The sequence below is a fragment of the Sipha flava genome, unplaced genomic scaffold (assembly GCF_003268045.1).
Source record: "Sipha flava isolate LNK unplaced genomic scaffold, YSA_version1 122_pilon_pilon, whole genome shotgun sequence".
NCBI lineage: Eukaryota > Metazoa > Arthropoda > Insecta > Hemiptera > Aphididae > Sipha > Sipha flava.
The window spans coordinates 651,888-669,519 of record NW_020271748.1 but is presented as its reverse complement, the minus strand read 5'-3'; the positions used below and the strand labels follow the sequence as shown (position 1 = coordinate 669,519).

At 25.8% G+C, this 17,632-nt stretch overlaps 3 protein-coding genes across 14 annotated transcripts in view; all 3 read left to right on the top strand.

Annotated features, from left to right (window-relative positions):
- The window catches only part of LOC112694082 (potassium voltage-gated channel subfamily KQT member 1-like), a 300,584-nt gene extending 298,942 nt beyond the window's left edge, over nucleotides 1-1,642 (top strand). For 7 of the 8 annotated variants that reach the window (XM_025569441.1, XM_025569443.1, XM_025569438.1 and 4 more), the window contains 2 exons: nucleotides 936-1,058; nucleotides 1,190-1,641. In XM_025569441.1, the coding sequence (XP_025425226.1) occupies nucleotides 936-1,058; nucleotides 1,190-1,285 (219 nt within the window). In that variant the 3' untranslated portion in view covers nucleotides 1,286-1,641. Of the gene's footprint in view, nucleotides 1-935; nucleotides 1,059-1,189 lie in introns of all 8 variants that reach the window. The other variant, XM_025569442.1, reaches the window with a different exon arrangement.
- Nucleotides 1,643-4,755: 3,113 nt separating this feature from the next.
- LOC112694080 (phosphatidylethanolamine-binding protein homolog F40A3.3-like) lies at nucleotides 4,756-9,588 on the top strand. 3 transcript variants are annotated; one of them, XM_025569435.1, is made up of 6 exons: nucleotides 4,756-5,228; nucleotides 5,306-5,425; nucleotides 5,521-5,644; nucleotides 5,702-5,839; nucleotides 6,100-6,185; nucleotides 7,161-9,588. In XM_025569435.1, exons 2-5 carry the CDS (start codon nucleotides 5,417-5,419, stop codon nucleotides 6,111-6,113), a joined length of 285 nt encoding a protein of 94 aa, XP_025425220.1. In that variant the 5' UTR covers nucleotides 4,756-5,228; nucleotides 5,306-5,416; the 3' UTR covers nucleotides 6,114-6,185; nucleotides 7,161-9,588. The 3 variants fall into 3 exon arrangements, with proteins under 3 accessions (XP_025425220.1, XP_025425218.1, XP_025425219.1); XM_025569433.1 differs by lacking the exon at nucleotides 7,161-9,588 and having other exon boundaries at nucleotides 4,756-5,036; nucleotides 5,105-5,228; nucleotides 5,702-6,596; XM_025569434.1 differs by lacking the exon at nucleotides 7,161-9,588 and having other exon boundaries at nucleotides 5,502-5,644; nucleotides 5,702-6,596.
- A 4,725-nt stretch (nucleotides 9,589-14,313) lies between these two features.
- On the top strand, nucleotides 14,314-17,124 carry LOC112694079 (protein TERMINAL FLOWER 1-like). Of its 3 annotated transcripts, none has more exons than XM_025569430.1 (6): nucleotides 14,314-14,482; nucleotides 14,567-14,677; nucleotides 14,751-14,877; nucleotides 14,942-15,082; nucleotides 15,145-15,223; nucleotides 16,741-17,124. In XM_025569430.1, the coding sequence occupies exons 1-6, from the start codon at nucleotides 14,453-14,455 to the stop codon at nucleotides 16,862-16,864; spliced, it is 612 nt and encodes a 203-aa protein (XP_025425215.1). In that variant the 5' UTR covers nucleotides 14,314-14,452; the 3' UTR covers nucleotides 16,865-17,124. The 3 variants fall into 3 exon arrangements, with proteins under 3 accessions (XP_025425215.1, XP_025425217.1, XP_025425216.1); XM_025569432.1 differs by lacking the exon at nucleotides 16,741-17,124 and adding an exon at nucleotides 15,333-15,478; XM_025569431.1 differs by lacking the exon at nucleotides 16,741-17,124 and adding an exon at nucleotides 15,316-15,478.
- Nucleotides 17,125-17,632: the final 508 nt, after the last annotated feature.

Below are 17,632 nucleotides of genomic sequence, written 5' to 3'. Positions count from 1 at the left end.
TCATTGAATACAATTAAGTCATTTTGTTTCTTTAGCTATTAAAATGTATTTGATACATTATTGAGTATAATATGTAATATTTATAAATTATTGATTGAATAGTTTTTTTTTTCTTCATATTTTGCATAAAAAACGAGAAAATAAATCAAAGGTAAACTTTGTTTTCATACCTATACTTAAATTATAATTATTAATTGTAATACAAGACTATAATTGATTGAATTTATATCGAGCTTTTATACCTTTATACTCTTATACTATATATAAACATTATTTGGCATTTATTAAACAATTTAACGAATTAACCCAATTTAATTAGTAAATAATCGTTTATCCAAATACAAAATGATTTTAATAAAACAAATTTATATGTATTAAGATTTTTTCAAGTTCTTTTAATATTATTAAAATTGACGATTTTACCTTATGCTTTGAATAATACAAATCGATTTTACGATAAACTTTGGGTATATATATTTATAAAGTATTATTTAAATTTTAAATCTTATAGCAAAATTATGCAAATGTTAAATTCAATGCACAGATGTATAACAGTGTACTATAATACTACAGTATAAAGCAAACACTAGTTTCAAACTAAAGCTCATAATTTTGATAATGCGTCCAGATAATTTAATTATTAAATTATATTTCTACGTCATAATCGATAAAAATTGTTTCCCAATGAAAAGATACTGAAATAAACTTTGATATTTAATTGTTGTAATAAAATTAACTGAGCACAATGACTAAGTCAGTCTTAGTGTTTTAAACAATGTTATCAAAGACCAATTTCTCAATTTGAATCGTAACATACGTACAATATATTTGAGAAAAAACGATCATAAGTTTTTATATGTGTGTGTGTGTGTGTAATGTAATTATTTAATGTTAAAAAATCAAATACAAGTTTTATAAAAATATTGTTGTTTTAGGAATTGCAAAGGAGGTTAGATCAAACGCTAGGGAAGCCAGGTAGTTACTTGGCAGGTATCGACAGAGCAGGCAACGTTAAGCCTATGACAATTGGTGCTCGTTTGTATAGACTAGAACAGCAGGTAAGATAAAACATTAACACGTTGTATTTTTTTTTTTTCATTCTGATGAATAATATTACCGTAATCTAGTGAAAAAATAAACGACCATCGTTATGTGGCTTTATATAGTGTCATTTACATTTACTTTTCAGCTATCTATTATGGATAAGAAACTGGACCAGTTGGTATACCTCTTGAATGTCCAGACGCACAGGCAACAATTTCCAGCTTTAGAAGAACAAGTTTAAAAGTTTAAAAATACCTATAAATGTGTCTCCTTTCCATAGTTTACCCGACCAATGTTTTTATTTTACTGAGAAACAAAATCTTTGTATACAGTCATGCATGATACATTTTAACACATATCTTTTCGACTTTAAAACGCTTTATTTAGTATCTACCCTTTTGATGACGTGGATTACATTATTGATTTTCACAACTTAAACATTTTGATAGCAAACATAATAATGATGTTAGAAGACGATAAATATTAAATATTAAACAAATTTTGTTAAGAACCCTTGTCTGAAGTATTCTTACGAAGGAATCTAATTTTAGGCTTATGCACAATAAAATTAAATTAAATAAATTATTATATAAATATATCGTTAAATAAATCTAAAACACTATTTTTCTATGTCTATTTAATATATGAAAATCGTACTTGAATTAATATTAATAAAAATGTATTTAACTATTTTAACATTACAATGTTAAATGCTTTGTCAGAATTTTAGTGTAAATCACTTAACTCATTATAATTCTTTAACATTTTATAATAATTATTATTATTTGGATTTTAGATGATAGTACTTTTTTATGGTTTTTTTTATTATTTTTTTTACTATAATTATTATTTTAATTTATAACGACTGGTGATTCCTTTAGGCTAATCAAATTCGAATTTTATAAATTCTTAGGGTTACTTATGGACATACGTTGTAGTTGGTAAACAAATTGAGCTTATAGGTAATAGGTATAGTTTTAATCAAATAACCTGTTATTTATTGAAAAGAATATTTATTATAGAACAAAGCATAAGCGTTCTTCATGTGCAAGTATTCGTAGACTTGTATTTCTTATATTTTGTTAGCAATCCAAAAAAAATAAAAAAATAAAAATAAAAAGCAATAATTAATAAAATGTAATAGCTTGTACAATGTTCAAGCAAAGAATAGTAATAATGTAAAATACGAAATCCATACCTGTACCTGGTTATTTGTTATATATATTTTTTTTTACCATTCAAAACAAATTACTTTTAAAAATTTGAATCACTTATTTTTAAACTCTTATCTTCCTTCATAAATTACTGTCGTACATGGTGACCAAAACTAGTTTGCAAATAAAACAATCAAGAATAAGACTAAAACATATTATTTTTTTTAATAGATTACGGATTTTCGTTTTGTTTTGTTTATTATTGGGACCAATAAACTCCAATAACAAGGATAAATTAAAAACATTATTATATCAAAAAATTCTAAAAAACAAAATATAAATAAAAATAATAATACTATACTGCTATGTTTGTAAAAATGTTCATTTCAATCGAACACCAATAAAGCCAAATAGTATAAATTAACTACTATTAGATTAAGTAAAATTCAAATTTTATTTAAAATAGACTTAAGATCTGAAAATATTACTTTGGTTATGTATTTAGCCGACAGACATCACTTAAAAATATCACTTTATTTTCACTTAAAAATTTGTCTACTTCAGAATGAATTATTCGGATATATTTATTTTTTTTAAATCATTTTTATTTATGATACAAATTAAACCAATGTTTGCATTATCATTAAAAACTGGAACGAAATAAAAGTATTTATAATTTCCACAATTTTCAGTGATTAATGAAACATTATGTACGACCACATCGTTAATTATAATTAAAATTGTCGTAGAAATAAATTTTCTTTTTCACACCAATGAAGAATCTCGTTTTAATTCAGTAGTTATTTCTCTAACTCTACATACACGAATATTTCACTAAACACTTTTCAAGCTTTATTTTACAAATATTTTTACATTTTATTTGTATTTGTATAGTATACATTATTATTAAATATGATAGTAAGTACAGGAAGTATTGTACTTCAATATTTTTTTTTCACAGCATTTTTTTTCACTTGGTATTAAAATTTTATTTTTTTTTTACACTGCTTTTAACAAATACAATGTCATGGAATATAAATAAAGAAAATCCAATAAACTGTATAAAACTGTAAAATATTGCAGCTGATAATAACATCCTATTGAATATTAGGTATTTAATTTGATATGAATTGACTATGAATAGTTCCAAAAAAAAAAAAATAAATAAATATATAAAAACAAAAATTGTAAAGCAATCTCTAATCTTGAGTCTAAATAAGTGCCTTTAAACAAAGTTAGTAATAATTTGATTAGTTTAACCTGATAATGTGGTTATATAGTTCTGATATGTTTCTGTTTAATTTTTGTTCTGTTAAATTGTATGCATACAATGATTATATAATCAATACACTAAAATTAAAACATTTTATTAAAACATATAATTATTATCTAGGTATACCTTTTTAGTGCCATGTCCTAACTATATTTTTATTTATTGACTATATAAAAACAATAATTCAAAATATTATAACGATCAGTCCATACATATATATTATATAAAGTAGGTACTAGTCTTAATGTTTAGACAAATAGTTCAATTCTTTTAACGAATTTTCTCATTTACAGGTACTAGACTTATACATAAATAAAATTTAAAAAATAAAATAAAAATAAAAAAAAATAAAAAAATTATACATTTAATAATAACTATTATTCTAAGTTTTAGATCAGATGTGACATTGACACTCTGATTTGTTATAATAATACTTAAAAAATGTTCTTTTTTTATGATATTTTACTTTATTAGGTGCATTTGTTTTTTATATGGACACTTTTGGCTGTAGAATAGTGCAAACAATGTTTATAAATATAGATTTAACTACGACTGTAATTTATATATATATATATATATATATAAATATATATATATATATATATATATATATCACAAACATTGCTACTGTGATCATTAAAATTTATATATTATTATATAATGTTGATAATATTTTAATATAGCGTGCCCTTATTATATATTTAGCGTGTCTTTTGTATATTTGTCTTCGACCAACATATAGAATCGCTTTATTTTTAAAGATAAAAATAAACAAACGTCGAACTCAAAAATATTATGTATTCTCATTGTTTACATTTGTTGTGAATTCGTTTTCATTTTCATATTAGGTACAACTTTCGAGCTTTAGTCAATTTTTTAATCTTGTTAAAATATCATTATCTATGTATTATATAAATGAAAAACTTGTTATTATATTTTCAGCCTTTGTATTTATATATTAATTTCTAGATATTTTAACGAAGTTTAATATGAGAAATGTTTACGATAATTTGATAATAATAATAATATTACATATTCCAAAACAAATGAACGTTTCAAATCGTATAACTTTATTTCTGTACAATTTTGTTTTTTAAACCATATCATTTGTACATTTGTTTACTTTAAACTTTTATTATTAATTAGTTTTTAGTTGTATCATTCAAATACATTATGAATTTTATTATTCTTTATTAATTAAAAAAAAAAAAAGCTATAAATACATATATATATATGCATTGTTCTTTTATATCGTCAAATTGCCGTGTAACCTATTTATTATAATACAAACATGATTGAGAAAATAAATTATCTATTTTTACGGTTCGCTGTTTTGACTAAACGGTTTTGCGTGTTTAAGAAATTACTTACATAAATAACTGTTGTCGAGTAGAGCAAACGGATATGTGATTACTAAAATTTAATTGTATTTAATTATCTATTCAATATTATTGTAATTATTAATCAAAAAATTCGTGATGATGGGAACTAATAAGAACGGATTTAAGAAAACCCAATCCGTGTATTGATTGAAAATTATGGATGTGGTTAAGATCTTGATGACGGTAATTGATACAGTTTTTATTTTTTCTTCGTGAATCCGGTCTAAAGGTTATTGTTCCATGTTTCACAGTTGTGGTTCACTCGTCAGCCAATACAGACTTTTCGACATAAATACATTACTATATTTATTACAATTAATCTAAAACCGTTATCAATCGGAAAAATGTAATATGTAGCGCTCAACCTTTTGTCTGGTAAGAGTTCTGCAGTTTTTTGGAATCACTTTTTTCACTGTCTTATTTAAAAATACAAATTCATGTTTGTAAATTAGAATTTATAGATATGTGTTACATTTGGCGTTTGTGCACGGAAGAACAAAACCGATCAAGCGACGAAGAACGCTAGAATTGTACCTGATGTGATTCATGTCGCTCCTCGAGGGATGATACATGTAAGACGAACAAACTGTAAATATGTATACGGATGAAAATTGGCATGTTTTGATCTAAATCAAATAATAATTATAGATAACGTGATGTTTTACAGATGAGCTATCCAAATGGCGTTAAAAAAGAACTTGAAAATGAACTGACTCCCACCCAAGTTAAAGACCAACTATCAGTGCAATGTAACCCTGAACCTTACTCATATTATACTTTTTGCATGACCGGTAATCCTTGTTGTAACTTTATCATAAAAATTATATGAAATCCGATATTTTCTACAGATATTGACCTCCCGAACCGCTTGAATCCTACCGGCAGAAAATTTCAACATTGGTTAGTAGGAATCGTACCGGGTGGAGATATCAACAAGGGAGAATCATTTTACGCGTATGTAGGCCCCGGACCACCACCGAAATCAGGTATTTCATGCAGTGCTATGATCACGCATAAAGTGCAATGCCAGATTTTTAGTCTTGAGAAGCCAGAGAATAACTACTGATCGGAGGCCCTTACAAATAAAAAAATTAAAAAATGATTGACTTAATATCTACGATCTGGTTTGAGATCTCAAAGGGAACCTTAGATTCAAGGATTCAGTTATTGTACATCCTGCTCTCCCAATATGTCAGAGCTGCTTTCGAATTTAACATAGAAACTATAATTCAATGATTGTTTTCAGGATTTCATCATTAGGTACGTGTTTTTGGTGTACAAATTTCCATTATGATCGAAGCTGACATTCGATGAACCACGCTTTAGCAATAGGTATAAATATATATATATAATATTGCACTTTAAATATGCTATAAATATATAACGATTAAAGAGTTTAAAAATAATGATTAAAATGGATAGTGCGTCGATGGAAGAGCAATCGTCCGGAGCGTGAGGTATTTAGTTATATTCAACGGATTATTGAGATATTATTGAGATATTTCTGAATTTTTTCAATGTGATTTTGAATAAAAATAAATAAAAAAACGGTCTGTTTAGAACAAAAAAATTTTTTCGGCCTTTAACTGCTAAGAACAGTCGACACATTAACTATTCAGTGTGATCATATGCAGCTTATGTAGGGCTCCACATACTATGTATCATGAATATTAAAGTAATTATCTATAAGTAATCTCATAATAATATTGTCACCGGAAAAGTGTTTTTTATTATTATCATCGACGAAAACCAAGACTGTATCAAAGTATAAAAAATCAAATAAAAATAATGTAAATAAAATAAATACGAGTTCAACCAGAGTCTCACAAAAATCTGCTCTAAAATACATAAGATCGGCACTGATACGATGTATCCAAATAATTTTAAGAATTCTACCACCACTAAGCACCATGCTTCGGATGCCAGTAACTTATTTTCTTTTTAAAATATTCACAATTTAATACAAAATAATAAAGTAAAATATCATGATTTCAAAATATTCAGAATATAATAAATATCTAACCAATAATACAATGATAGTCAATTATTTGTAATAATGTAGTCATTAAAAATATTTTCAAAATAATAATTATTATTTGTTTGCATTTATGGTTTAAATTTCACCGGGAATGTATACATTTCCCGGTATTCCATATTACCGGTAACATACATAATATATATTATATTTCATAATATTATGAATATGATTAAAAATATTTTTGTGAATGCGTGGAATACCAATATTCAGACTGAATTGTACGTAATGCAAATATTTGTATTTATAATACAAAACTTTTTTTTTTGCAGAACTTTTGAGATGCGTTATCAATTAATAAACTTGCGTCTAAGTATAATTTAGAAACACCTACAGCAGGAAACTTCTATCAAGCGCAATATGATGATTATGTTCCCGTTCTATATCAACAGCTAGGAATTAATTGATTGTTTAACTTAAAAAATCTGAATTTAAATTTGTACTGTGCTTTATATATGTTATATATTATATATATATATATATATATATTACCGTAAATGCCCGATCACTAGGTAAACCTAGATTTTACTGTTTGTTAATAATAATTATAACTAACCTGAATGAAATGCTGAATTTTTCATTGCTTGAACAAATCGTAAAGATTCAGACCATTTTGCATTATCATTAGTTTCCATCCAAGTTGCTATCATACTTTCGATGTCTTGATTAAATCGTTCAACTTATCCTCGAGATTGGCTGTGACGAGCTTTGCCATGAATTATTTTAACTTGAGGCCACATTTCACATACACTGGTAACAATTTTATTTACAAATTCTCGTTATCTAAGTGTAGTATACTAGGAGCTCCAAAGAGAGTGAATATATCTAGAAGTTGATATGCAATTTCTTCTGCACGTTTACACCGTAAAGGCCGTATAATCACAAATTTTTTCAGGTGATCTTGATATAACATAATGTATTTAAAACCATTATCTGGGTTTGATTGCATATCAATTAAATCAATTTGACATCGAGAATTCATTTCATTATACAATACCGGTTTAACAACGAGTCCTTTTTTGGTATACTATGCTTTTTCTGGCATGTTTCACACATTTTCAAGTACACATTTATAGCTTTCACATTAATATTTTTGAATTTTTTTTTAGCATATGATATATCCGATCCCTACTACCATGTCCTGTTTCAATATGAGCTGCGTGTTTAATATCAAAAAGTTCGTCATTACATACGTAGTATCGAATATTTTCAGATCCACTTTCCACTGGAAAAATAAGTTTGTCTTCATTCCTAATACAAAGAACATCAAATCGTTTTAAACTCCGATAGTGAATTGATTTTTTGACAGCGATTGTTTTTGCGTTCTTCACTTCTTGTAAATACGTATTGTACATTTCACGTGTTAAATAAAAAGTATTACTAGAATCTTTTTTTTTTAATTATTGGATTTAAAACGTCATAAAACCTTTCTATATTAGCCATATTTAAGTCAAATTAACAATGAAAATAAATATAATTAAAAATTACATTAATTAAATACAATTCAATATAAATATTACGCGCACAAGGCACAACACATATTACATTGTTTTACAAATGGATCCGTCTATCACGTAAAATCCAAACAGACTGAACAAGTACCTAATAAAACCATATCTAAGCGATAACGAATCCGTTATTAAATTATTAGATAATTATTAATATCTACACATTGCAGTCGTAAATTTATCTTCGCAAAATAATTATTATTAATCGTTGCGAGCAAAAATGTTTGAGGTGTGATTTCCAGAAAAAATGTACAACTTAAGATGCATTTTTATGAATTATAATAATATATAATTATAATTTTTACGCAGCTTAAATGTTATGTATCGTGTATTGATCAGCTTTTACTAAGTCAATTTTTTATATCCTAGGATATACACAACGTGTTTAGTAAAAGCCCGAATAAAATTTAGAATTTCAGCATTTACTGAGTACAAACAGTAAAACCTAGTTTTACCTAGTGATCGGGTATTTACGGTAACATATAAATTTATTTTACCGATAGTTCTCACGTGTTTGAAACTTGATGTTTTCTAATTCAAACGAATGCTTCGCAACTATTTATTTTATAAATATTTTCAATTAGCAGCACGGTATGCAATAAACCACTGATATTTCGCATATGTCACCAACATTCATCGGTAAAGCACAAGACTGAAAATATATATTTTTATTTATTTATTTTTATTTTTTTGACTATATCATAAATGTAGTTTTTGAATTTAAAATTTGTTGTTTTTGATTTACAAAATATGCATCTTATGTTTTTTCAATACTATAAGCGCCACGTTAGAAAACGATTTCTTCGTTTTAACATCAGATCAAATCTGCTTGTAAACATAACCGATTTAAATATAGGTAAGAGTATAATAATTTTTCTAATTGTACTATTAAAATACGATTATACGATTATATATCATATGTTTCAAACTGGTTTGATAATAAACGTCATATTATATGCATAGGTATATTTTGTTTAATTATTTACGAGTATGTATAAATAATAATCACCGTAGCACTTTATTTTACGTTGCTTATCATCCCTAAGACTATGTCAAGAACATCAACATCATTTAATTATGAAAAAAATACGTATTGCTCCTTCATATTTTACAAAAGTTTGTTGTCTATTGTGAACTATATGGATTCAATAGCAACAATTGTGATCATAACAGTTCTTTTTTTATTTTTTTTATCAAGTCGAATAAACTGAAAATGTCTGTGGTTGTTATTACGCTTATTCAGTTTTAAATTAAAAATAAAAATTATTATTCTGGCCAACACAATTATAATTCATAAGACTAAGAATACGTTGATCTAAAATGTATTATAATATGATCCCTAAATCAGTAGTGTGTGAAGTTATCATTTACTATATATTTAATAAAGTCTTCAAATGGACAGTTGCAGTTCGCATGTAAGCTGGTTCAGATACAAAATATCAAAAATAATAATAATAATATAATATCAATTATATCATCATTGTACACAGGCAAATATGGGGCGCACAACGATATTATGTTTGGCAAGCATTCAATGTGATAAACCGATTTTAATTATTTTTAAAATTAACTTCGTGTAGTATAGCCATATGTCGTGCTCGACGTACTAGCTTTAGAAACAAAAATCAAGTGATTAATGGTGAAAATGATCATCGAACCAGACATAATTATTCAGGCTCCGTTGACCATGGTGTACGTAAGATAGCATGTCACGGTGATAAAAAAATAAAATGTTCTCCATCGAAAACAATATAACGATATAATGTTTTACAGGTGGATATATGAAAGGGGATGCGTCCCTGAGCAATAAACTAAAAGCCGAAGTTGTCGTTGACCCGCCGTCGATCGTCAAATGGATATCCGATCCGTGTACGTGGTACACGCAGTGGTTAAAGAGGGAAAAATGTTGTGAGGGGATTACATTCATAAAAAGTTGAGGAGCGTTTCTCTTCCTAATTTTAAATCTTACCAACCTTTTTTAGGAAACCCATAAGGTCTAAGCCTCTTCTGTTACACATATATGACCATAAACCTTTATTTTCATATGGTGTAAAAACAAATTTCCCCCCCAAAAAAAATAATTCTATACATACGCCTGCTTAAAAAAAAATAAATTGAAAAATACTATAAATAATAGTAGGTAATATTTAAAAACTTAACTTAAACTTAAAAAAACTAAAAATAAACAATTACTAAACTTGCTAGTTATTGGTCAACGTAGATAGTAATAAATACGTACATTGCATATAAGGTGTGTACTCTCTATTTTATAAGATAGTGTCTATTCTATCTGTATCTATATCTATCCGTAATTTAATATTTATACTATTTATAGTCATTCCATTCTGTTTACATTTATTCTAAATAATAGTCGATATCACTATCACTTTAATTTTAGAGCTATGGGTAATAATTGCTCAGGGATCATCTATAACTAAACACAGCGTTAATTAAATTAACCTATGGTGTACATTATTCACCATTTTTGCTTATCGTTATAACTAAATATTATTTCATCGACATTTTTTCCACTTATTCAAATAAATCAAGAAAATAAATTTCATGTAATATTGTAATATTATAATATAATAAGTATTGTATATTTAATATTATATTTTAGTAACCAATGCCATTAAGTGTCCACATGGACTTTTGGCGACTTAAATTAAAGAGGACGCATATACTTACCTTAAATAAGAAGGGGACTCCGTCCCCCTTCGTCCCCTCCCACTTTAACTACTGGGAACACGTTGATCTTTATCGGCGTCTATGGTGTAGACGCAGCTAAAATACGATTCGCCGACTTTAATAAAATCACCACTGTACGTCACCTAACCTGTACGTTGACTTTGATCCACCCAAATGTCCTGACGGAAATTAATTTCTATATCGGAGCGAACGTACCCGGTCGTGATGTCGGAACGGAAGAAATCACGTAAGAATATATCAACTGCTAGGCAATTGTCGATCTCGGTAAAACGCACGGTTTATTCGTATAACACTTTGCGTCAAATTTGTAGGTTTAAATAATTTAAAAGTTTTATACGACTTCACTGTAAAATATGTTTGGTGTCCGAACAAAAACGGTTGTATTTTTTTCGGCGATAAGACAGTTGAAATAGAATAATAATGATATTCATAGTTAATAATTATAAAAATGAACCGCAACGATATGTTCTAATGCACTTTGTACGTGCATGGATTAACTTAAGTCATCAAAGTTGAAATTAAATAAACAAAACAGTTTATTTACATAAAACCCGTTTTGAGAAATGTCTAGACAAAAATCTTGTTAATTTTATTTATATTTTCTAGATACGTTATATTCATCTAAACATATATTTGAATTTGTAATAAATACGTTTTTAGTGAAGTAAATACACTCGTGTTTCCATTTTATTGAAGAAACGTGCTTGTAAATTTAATATTGATTGATTAATTTTAAATTGGTTTGAAATTGTTGAAAAATAATTTTATAACAAGTTATAAAAAAAAAAATTAATAAAAATATTATGATGGATATAATATAATATCCTAATACTTAACTATTTTCCGTTAGTTAATACAATGAATGTATAACACGAATAAAATAAGCGGTATTTTATATTGATTTATATTTTTTCCAAAATTCAAAGTTAAACCGCGTATGCGAGATAGATCATCTAAATAGAATTTTATAAATGACCTATATTCCATAATAAATAAAAACAATTAATGACAATAGTGAGTTTTTTTTTTCTTACATTTATCTCAACACTAAAAATGCATATAAAGTAACTGTCTACCACCCCTACAAGGAACAAGAGATGATTCTTCAAAATCTTGTAACTTTTTAATAATGTGAGAAATTTCATAAGTGTTCCATAAGTATAATGTAATTCGAGGTATAATTGTAGTTTACTTTGTTAAAAATCACATCTGTATTTTATGAAAATGTTTTAAGTCTATTTACAAAAAGAAACAATAATAAGTACACCATGTATTGTGATAAAATTTCTTTTCTAACATTGAACATAATTATAATATGAATGTTTTTTTTTATATATTGTTACGTACATTTCAAATAAAATATAATCAATATATAAACAAATAAACAAATAATTTACATATAGAAATAAATAAATGCTTAGTGTTATATATTATTATCGTTATGATGTACGACTGGTGTCGAAATAAAAATGCATTATCAGGTATGAACAAAACCAATCAAATAGAAACTCAATATTGACTTGTTTATTTATTTATATTGTTATTTATGAGCATTAACCATTTAATAATTTTTATTTTATGAAATATATTCATTGAGCAAACATATCCGTAATCCGTTTTGGCACACAGGTTTGATTGACTGCTTTTGAAATGTAGCTAATGTTTTAATAAGACGATGCAATAAATAATGGCCAAGTATATTTAACATTAAAGTATCGAAGAAAACCAATACGAGTTCACAAACTAAAGGAACTTAATTACAATTTCGTGTGGTTAATTTGTAACCAATTAATTATGATATAACATATAATTAGTAAATTAATTTTGTTCCAATATTTTAGAAATATAGATGAATAATATAGTATTATTTAAAACGAAACAATATTTATGCATGATAAGATAGTGCACTTTTACTGATGTAAATATTTAATTATTTAATTTGATATTTGAGTTGTTTTTATGCTTAGTTTTGTCAGACAATGAATGCATGCGCTTGAAGTGCGGTGAAATCGACTTATTTCTCTTGTTTCACAACTTATATTTTTATACCAATTTCTATGTAAAAAGTGAAAAAAAATTTTTTTGTTCTTTAGGTACCTATTAAGGCTATCCATTATATTTCCATATAGGACCAAACTTCTCAAATTGCGTGGCACCCTTTAAACACTAATTTATCAAAGAAATTAAACATCAACTATTTACACTATGTAAATGGACAACAAACTTACTTACTTACAAACTACTTCTTAGATATTACATGTTGTACATAAATCGATCTGTGGCCAAATTTTTCACTATTAAAAAAATAAATGGAATATTATAATAAATTACACATCATGTAGTTTTAATTACATTCAATTGAATATCATTGTAATAGATGTTCATTAATTCAATGGTTTTGTATTATTATTTCTATTACATTTTGTTTTAAGTCATTGACTTCAAACTGCTTATTATTAATGATTATTGTCTTTCATAATAATTTCCTAAATCCTCAAAACGATTATTTGTTAACCACTATATCTTTCCAACAAGAAGAGTTTTTTTTTTAAATAAATTAATTTCGAATCTCATAATTATGCAACATTTACAATAGTACGTATTATAACGTACACCGACAAGTGATTTAATAAATTACCAATTTTTTTTATTTAATATTTTTTTACTCATAATTAATATTAATTTAATATTAAAATGCCCAAAATATTTTTTTTTTTTAATTGGAATTAATTTTTTTTTCAATATTGATAAAAACAATATAATCATTTCATTTTTATTTTGTCATGTATTCGTTAATATTTCTAATTATTCAATTATAGTTATTAAATAGTGAAATAATAATATTTATTGACATCTACGAGTAGTATTATAAAATATAATTTTACTCAGCTCAGTATCTGTAAAAAATTTACCATCCTAATATTTTACTTTCAAACAAATTATGAATATACCTTTATATAAATAACATATATGAATTATATTTTAGGAAACTATGTCATATTTTTATGTTACTTGATATTGTTTATTAAAAGCTCACAACTTTATTCTTATTGAATTTATTGCAAGAAAAATCGTGTAATTTGTATAATATTATTCTTATTGTAATTAAAAAATAATTGTCATAACGATGATAACAATATTTTTAAAGTGGGCAGTAAGCTGATAGTGGTGTCATTAAAATTAACTCCATTTATCAACCTTTGTGGTATTAGCAAGTATTATTTGTATTTTGTTTACTAGACTGCAGTTTTCGAGAGAAGGTTCTGCGTTTTAGAGTTATAGTCGATTTGTTGGCTTAGTCGAAAATCCCAAAATCAAATATAATCTATAAGCATTTTACCTCAAATATGAATTTGTGGCCAATCGTTTTAATTTTAGTAAGTATTTTACATTGTATTTAATCAATATTTTTTTACGAATTACCAGTTCGAATTAATTATTCACTTCATATGTATACAAAGATGTGTGTCGTGGTCGTCGTTTTTGGTGATATTTTTGATGGAGTTAGAGAAATTTTTCATAAGTATTTTAATATGGGAAAACTTGCCATTACACCACCAGGAATTGCGGAGGTAAAGAAAAAAATGTTAAACAATAATATTTAGTCATCAAATAAAAAGTGGTTACTAATCGAAAAATGTGTAGATTAAGTATCCAAGTGGTGCACGAGTGTATAGGGGAACTGAAGTGACTCTTGATCAAGTAATAAAACCGCCTGAAATCAAATGGTATATTTATAATAACAGTACTCGGTATACAATATGTTTGATCGGTAGGGAACTACATGGTTATATTTATAGAATAAAAGTTTAAAGAAATTATGTTATGTATGTTAGAGCCTAACAAAGATGATTGGGACAATTATATAATAACGGGATATCGACATTGGTTGGTAGGAAATATACCGGAAGATTATATTTCTAGAGGCGAAGTTCTTTCAGAATACGAATTGGGTACTTCGCCTGGAGAAGTGGCAGGTAACTTATATAATAATAAACATAATCGTATACGATAGATATTAAAATTAGTATAATTACAGGAGGAAACCATACTTACATATTTTTGCTGTACAAGCAAATGTGGCCTTTGAATTTTGATGGATCGCGCGTTGACAACAAGTAATAAACCTAAACATATTTTAATAATCAATAATTTAAAGAAAAAAATTTGCCTAGATAAAAATTATGGGAGCTGGTTTAATTTAAAATAGTATTGATAAATGTGTAGGTTATTGGTTTTCAATGAGGTTTCCAATTTTAATTGAGTGTTAAAGGGATGATGAGAGACGGAGATATCATATGTATTATATTTACATTAAAACCTAAAAACTGAAGAAAAATAAAAAAATTAACATCGTACCATGGCTTATTTGTAACTATAGTTAAAAATGGTGAACATTTATATCTATAATAAATTATACATGTGTTTCGTAATTATTATTCAATGAAAAATTTTTTGAATACACCATTTTTATTATATATAGCTGCATTGAAAAAACTATTGTTTCTGATTTTAATAATAACTTTAAAAAAGTTGAGAAATAATGGTCTAATTGAATGTAAGATAAATAATATTCTGTATATTTTTTGATACGTTTTGTTTGTCTATCTTTATCTGATTGGAGATTTAAATTATATGTCCAATAAGCTTAACGTTTTACAAAAAAAAAAAAAAAAAAATGTGTGTTTTATATTATTTAAAATAAAAATAAGTAATATATTATTCTATGTATAATTGATTAGTATTATCGCTTAATTTTAAATTAAACCTAAATATGTAAATGTCGCATATACATAGTGACTACACTAATTTAATGAACTGGATATCCAGATAGTGAAACTCGTCAACAGGAAACTGTATTATCTTGAATTGGAATGGTTAATATGTTTGTGTCATTGGTATTCAAGGAATAAAATCTAATTCACCTTTTGCAGATCCAGTTATGATTTCATGTGATGGAAATCTTCCAAAATATTTTTTTTTAAATTGGAATTAATTTTTTTTTTTCATTATTGATAAAAACAATATGATCATTTTATTTTTATTTTGTCATATAATCGTTAATATTTCTAATTATTAAATTATAGTTATTAAATAGTGAAATAATAATATTTATTGACATCTGCGAGTAGTATTGTATAATATAATTTTACTCAGGTCAGTATCTATGAAAAATTTACCATTCTAATATTTTACTTTCAAACAAATTATGAATATATTATTATATAAATACATTAATAATAACAATCATATACCTCAAGCACGAATTTAAAAAATAAAACAAAAAATAAGTTTCGAAACATTACGATACCATAATATCGTCTTAAATCATAATATTATCAATTATATCTTATTATATACATCGTGCTTCAAGCGTTGTCAACATTTATCAAACACTAGTTGTAAATGTTCACAATCACGAGTATATGGCCGCATAAAGGCTTTTTTGGCCACGTTCACCACAATTTTCGGTGTATGTTGATATACATTGGTAATTGTCAACATTCACCGAATGTGATCATACACTTTAACATATATATATATAACATGAAACATATTTTTTTTTTTTATATATGTGTATATATTAAAATATAACACTGATTATAATAATTCTTATATGTATAATATTTTTCAGGGATTTTGGTCCTCGTCAACATTTTAATTTAACAAATTTTGTCATTGAATATGCATTAGGTTATCCAATATATGGCAATAGTTTTTGGATCCAATATAAACAACATGATGATACAGCTGTATGAATATTTTGTGAAATTTTTTTTACGCACAAAAATATATTGCATTAATGTTACATGGACATAAGTACACAATCATGAATTGAGAAAAATTCTCGGGGCAATAATAAACTATAGAATCTCCACCACACTTAAAAAAAAAAAAAATTTGATAATCATTGGTATTCCAAAATCATACAACTATATAAAATTTTCGAGACTGTATACATTTGATTAGTATCACCGATATTATATAATGTATTATACATATATTTATAAATCACATATCTGAGTTATTGTTATTTTTATTTGAAAGTGTATTTCAAAAATAAAAAGTAATAAACAAATTATGTACTGTAATTAAAATATTTTATCCCCGATCCTTCAGAGGTTTCTTATTGACTCACGTACTTAAAAATTAAGATATTATTTTCCGGTAGAAAATATTCAATCGATTCCGCAGCCCTTAATGATCAAGTTTTTATTTTATCATCCGGGCCTATGTACCAGATTCGAATGTAAAAATATGAAAATACATGTAAAAAAATAATACATATGGTACTGAATTATTTTAGTAACATGAAACTTTTAAATTTTAATTAATCTCAGAACAAAACTTGCAATGACGTGCATCATTCAATTATGTACAAGTAGAATATTATAAATAAATTTTCCAGATGTGCATCATTCGAAGGGAATAACCAAATCTGTTCCCATTTTGAAAATGTAAAATTTACGTGAAATTAAATGGAGATTGTTTGTGTGAAGAAGTTTTAACACATAACAACAAAAGAA

Bases quoted from the DNA above. Each gene is read 5' to 3' on its own strand.
- LOC112694079 (XM_025569430.1), top strand. From the start codon at position 14,453: ATGAATTTGTGGCCAATCGTTTTAATTTTA. The intron at 14,878-14,941 runs GTAGGGAACTAC...TATGTATGTTAG, and splicing joins GTATACAATATGTTTGATCG to AGCCTAACAAAGATGATTGG. The intron at 15,224-16,740 runs GTAATAAACCTA...AATATTTTTCAG, and splicing joins GGATCGCGCGTTGACAACAA to GGATTTTGGTCCTCGTCAAC.
- LOC112694080 (XM_025569433.1), top strand. The intron at 5,645-5,701 runs GTAATCCTTGTT...TATTTTCTACAG, and splicing joins TTATACTTTTTGCATGACCG to ATATTGACCTCCCGAACCGC.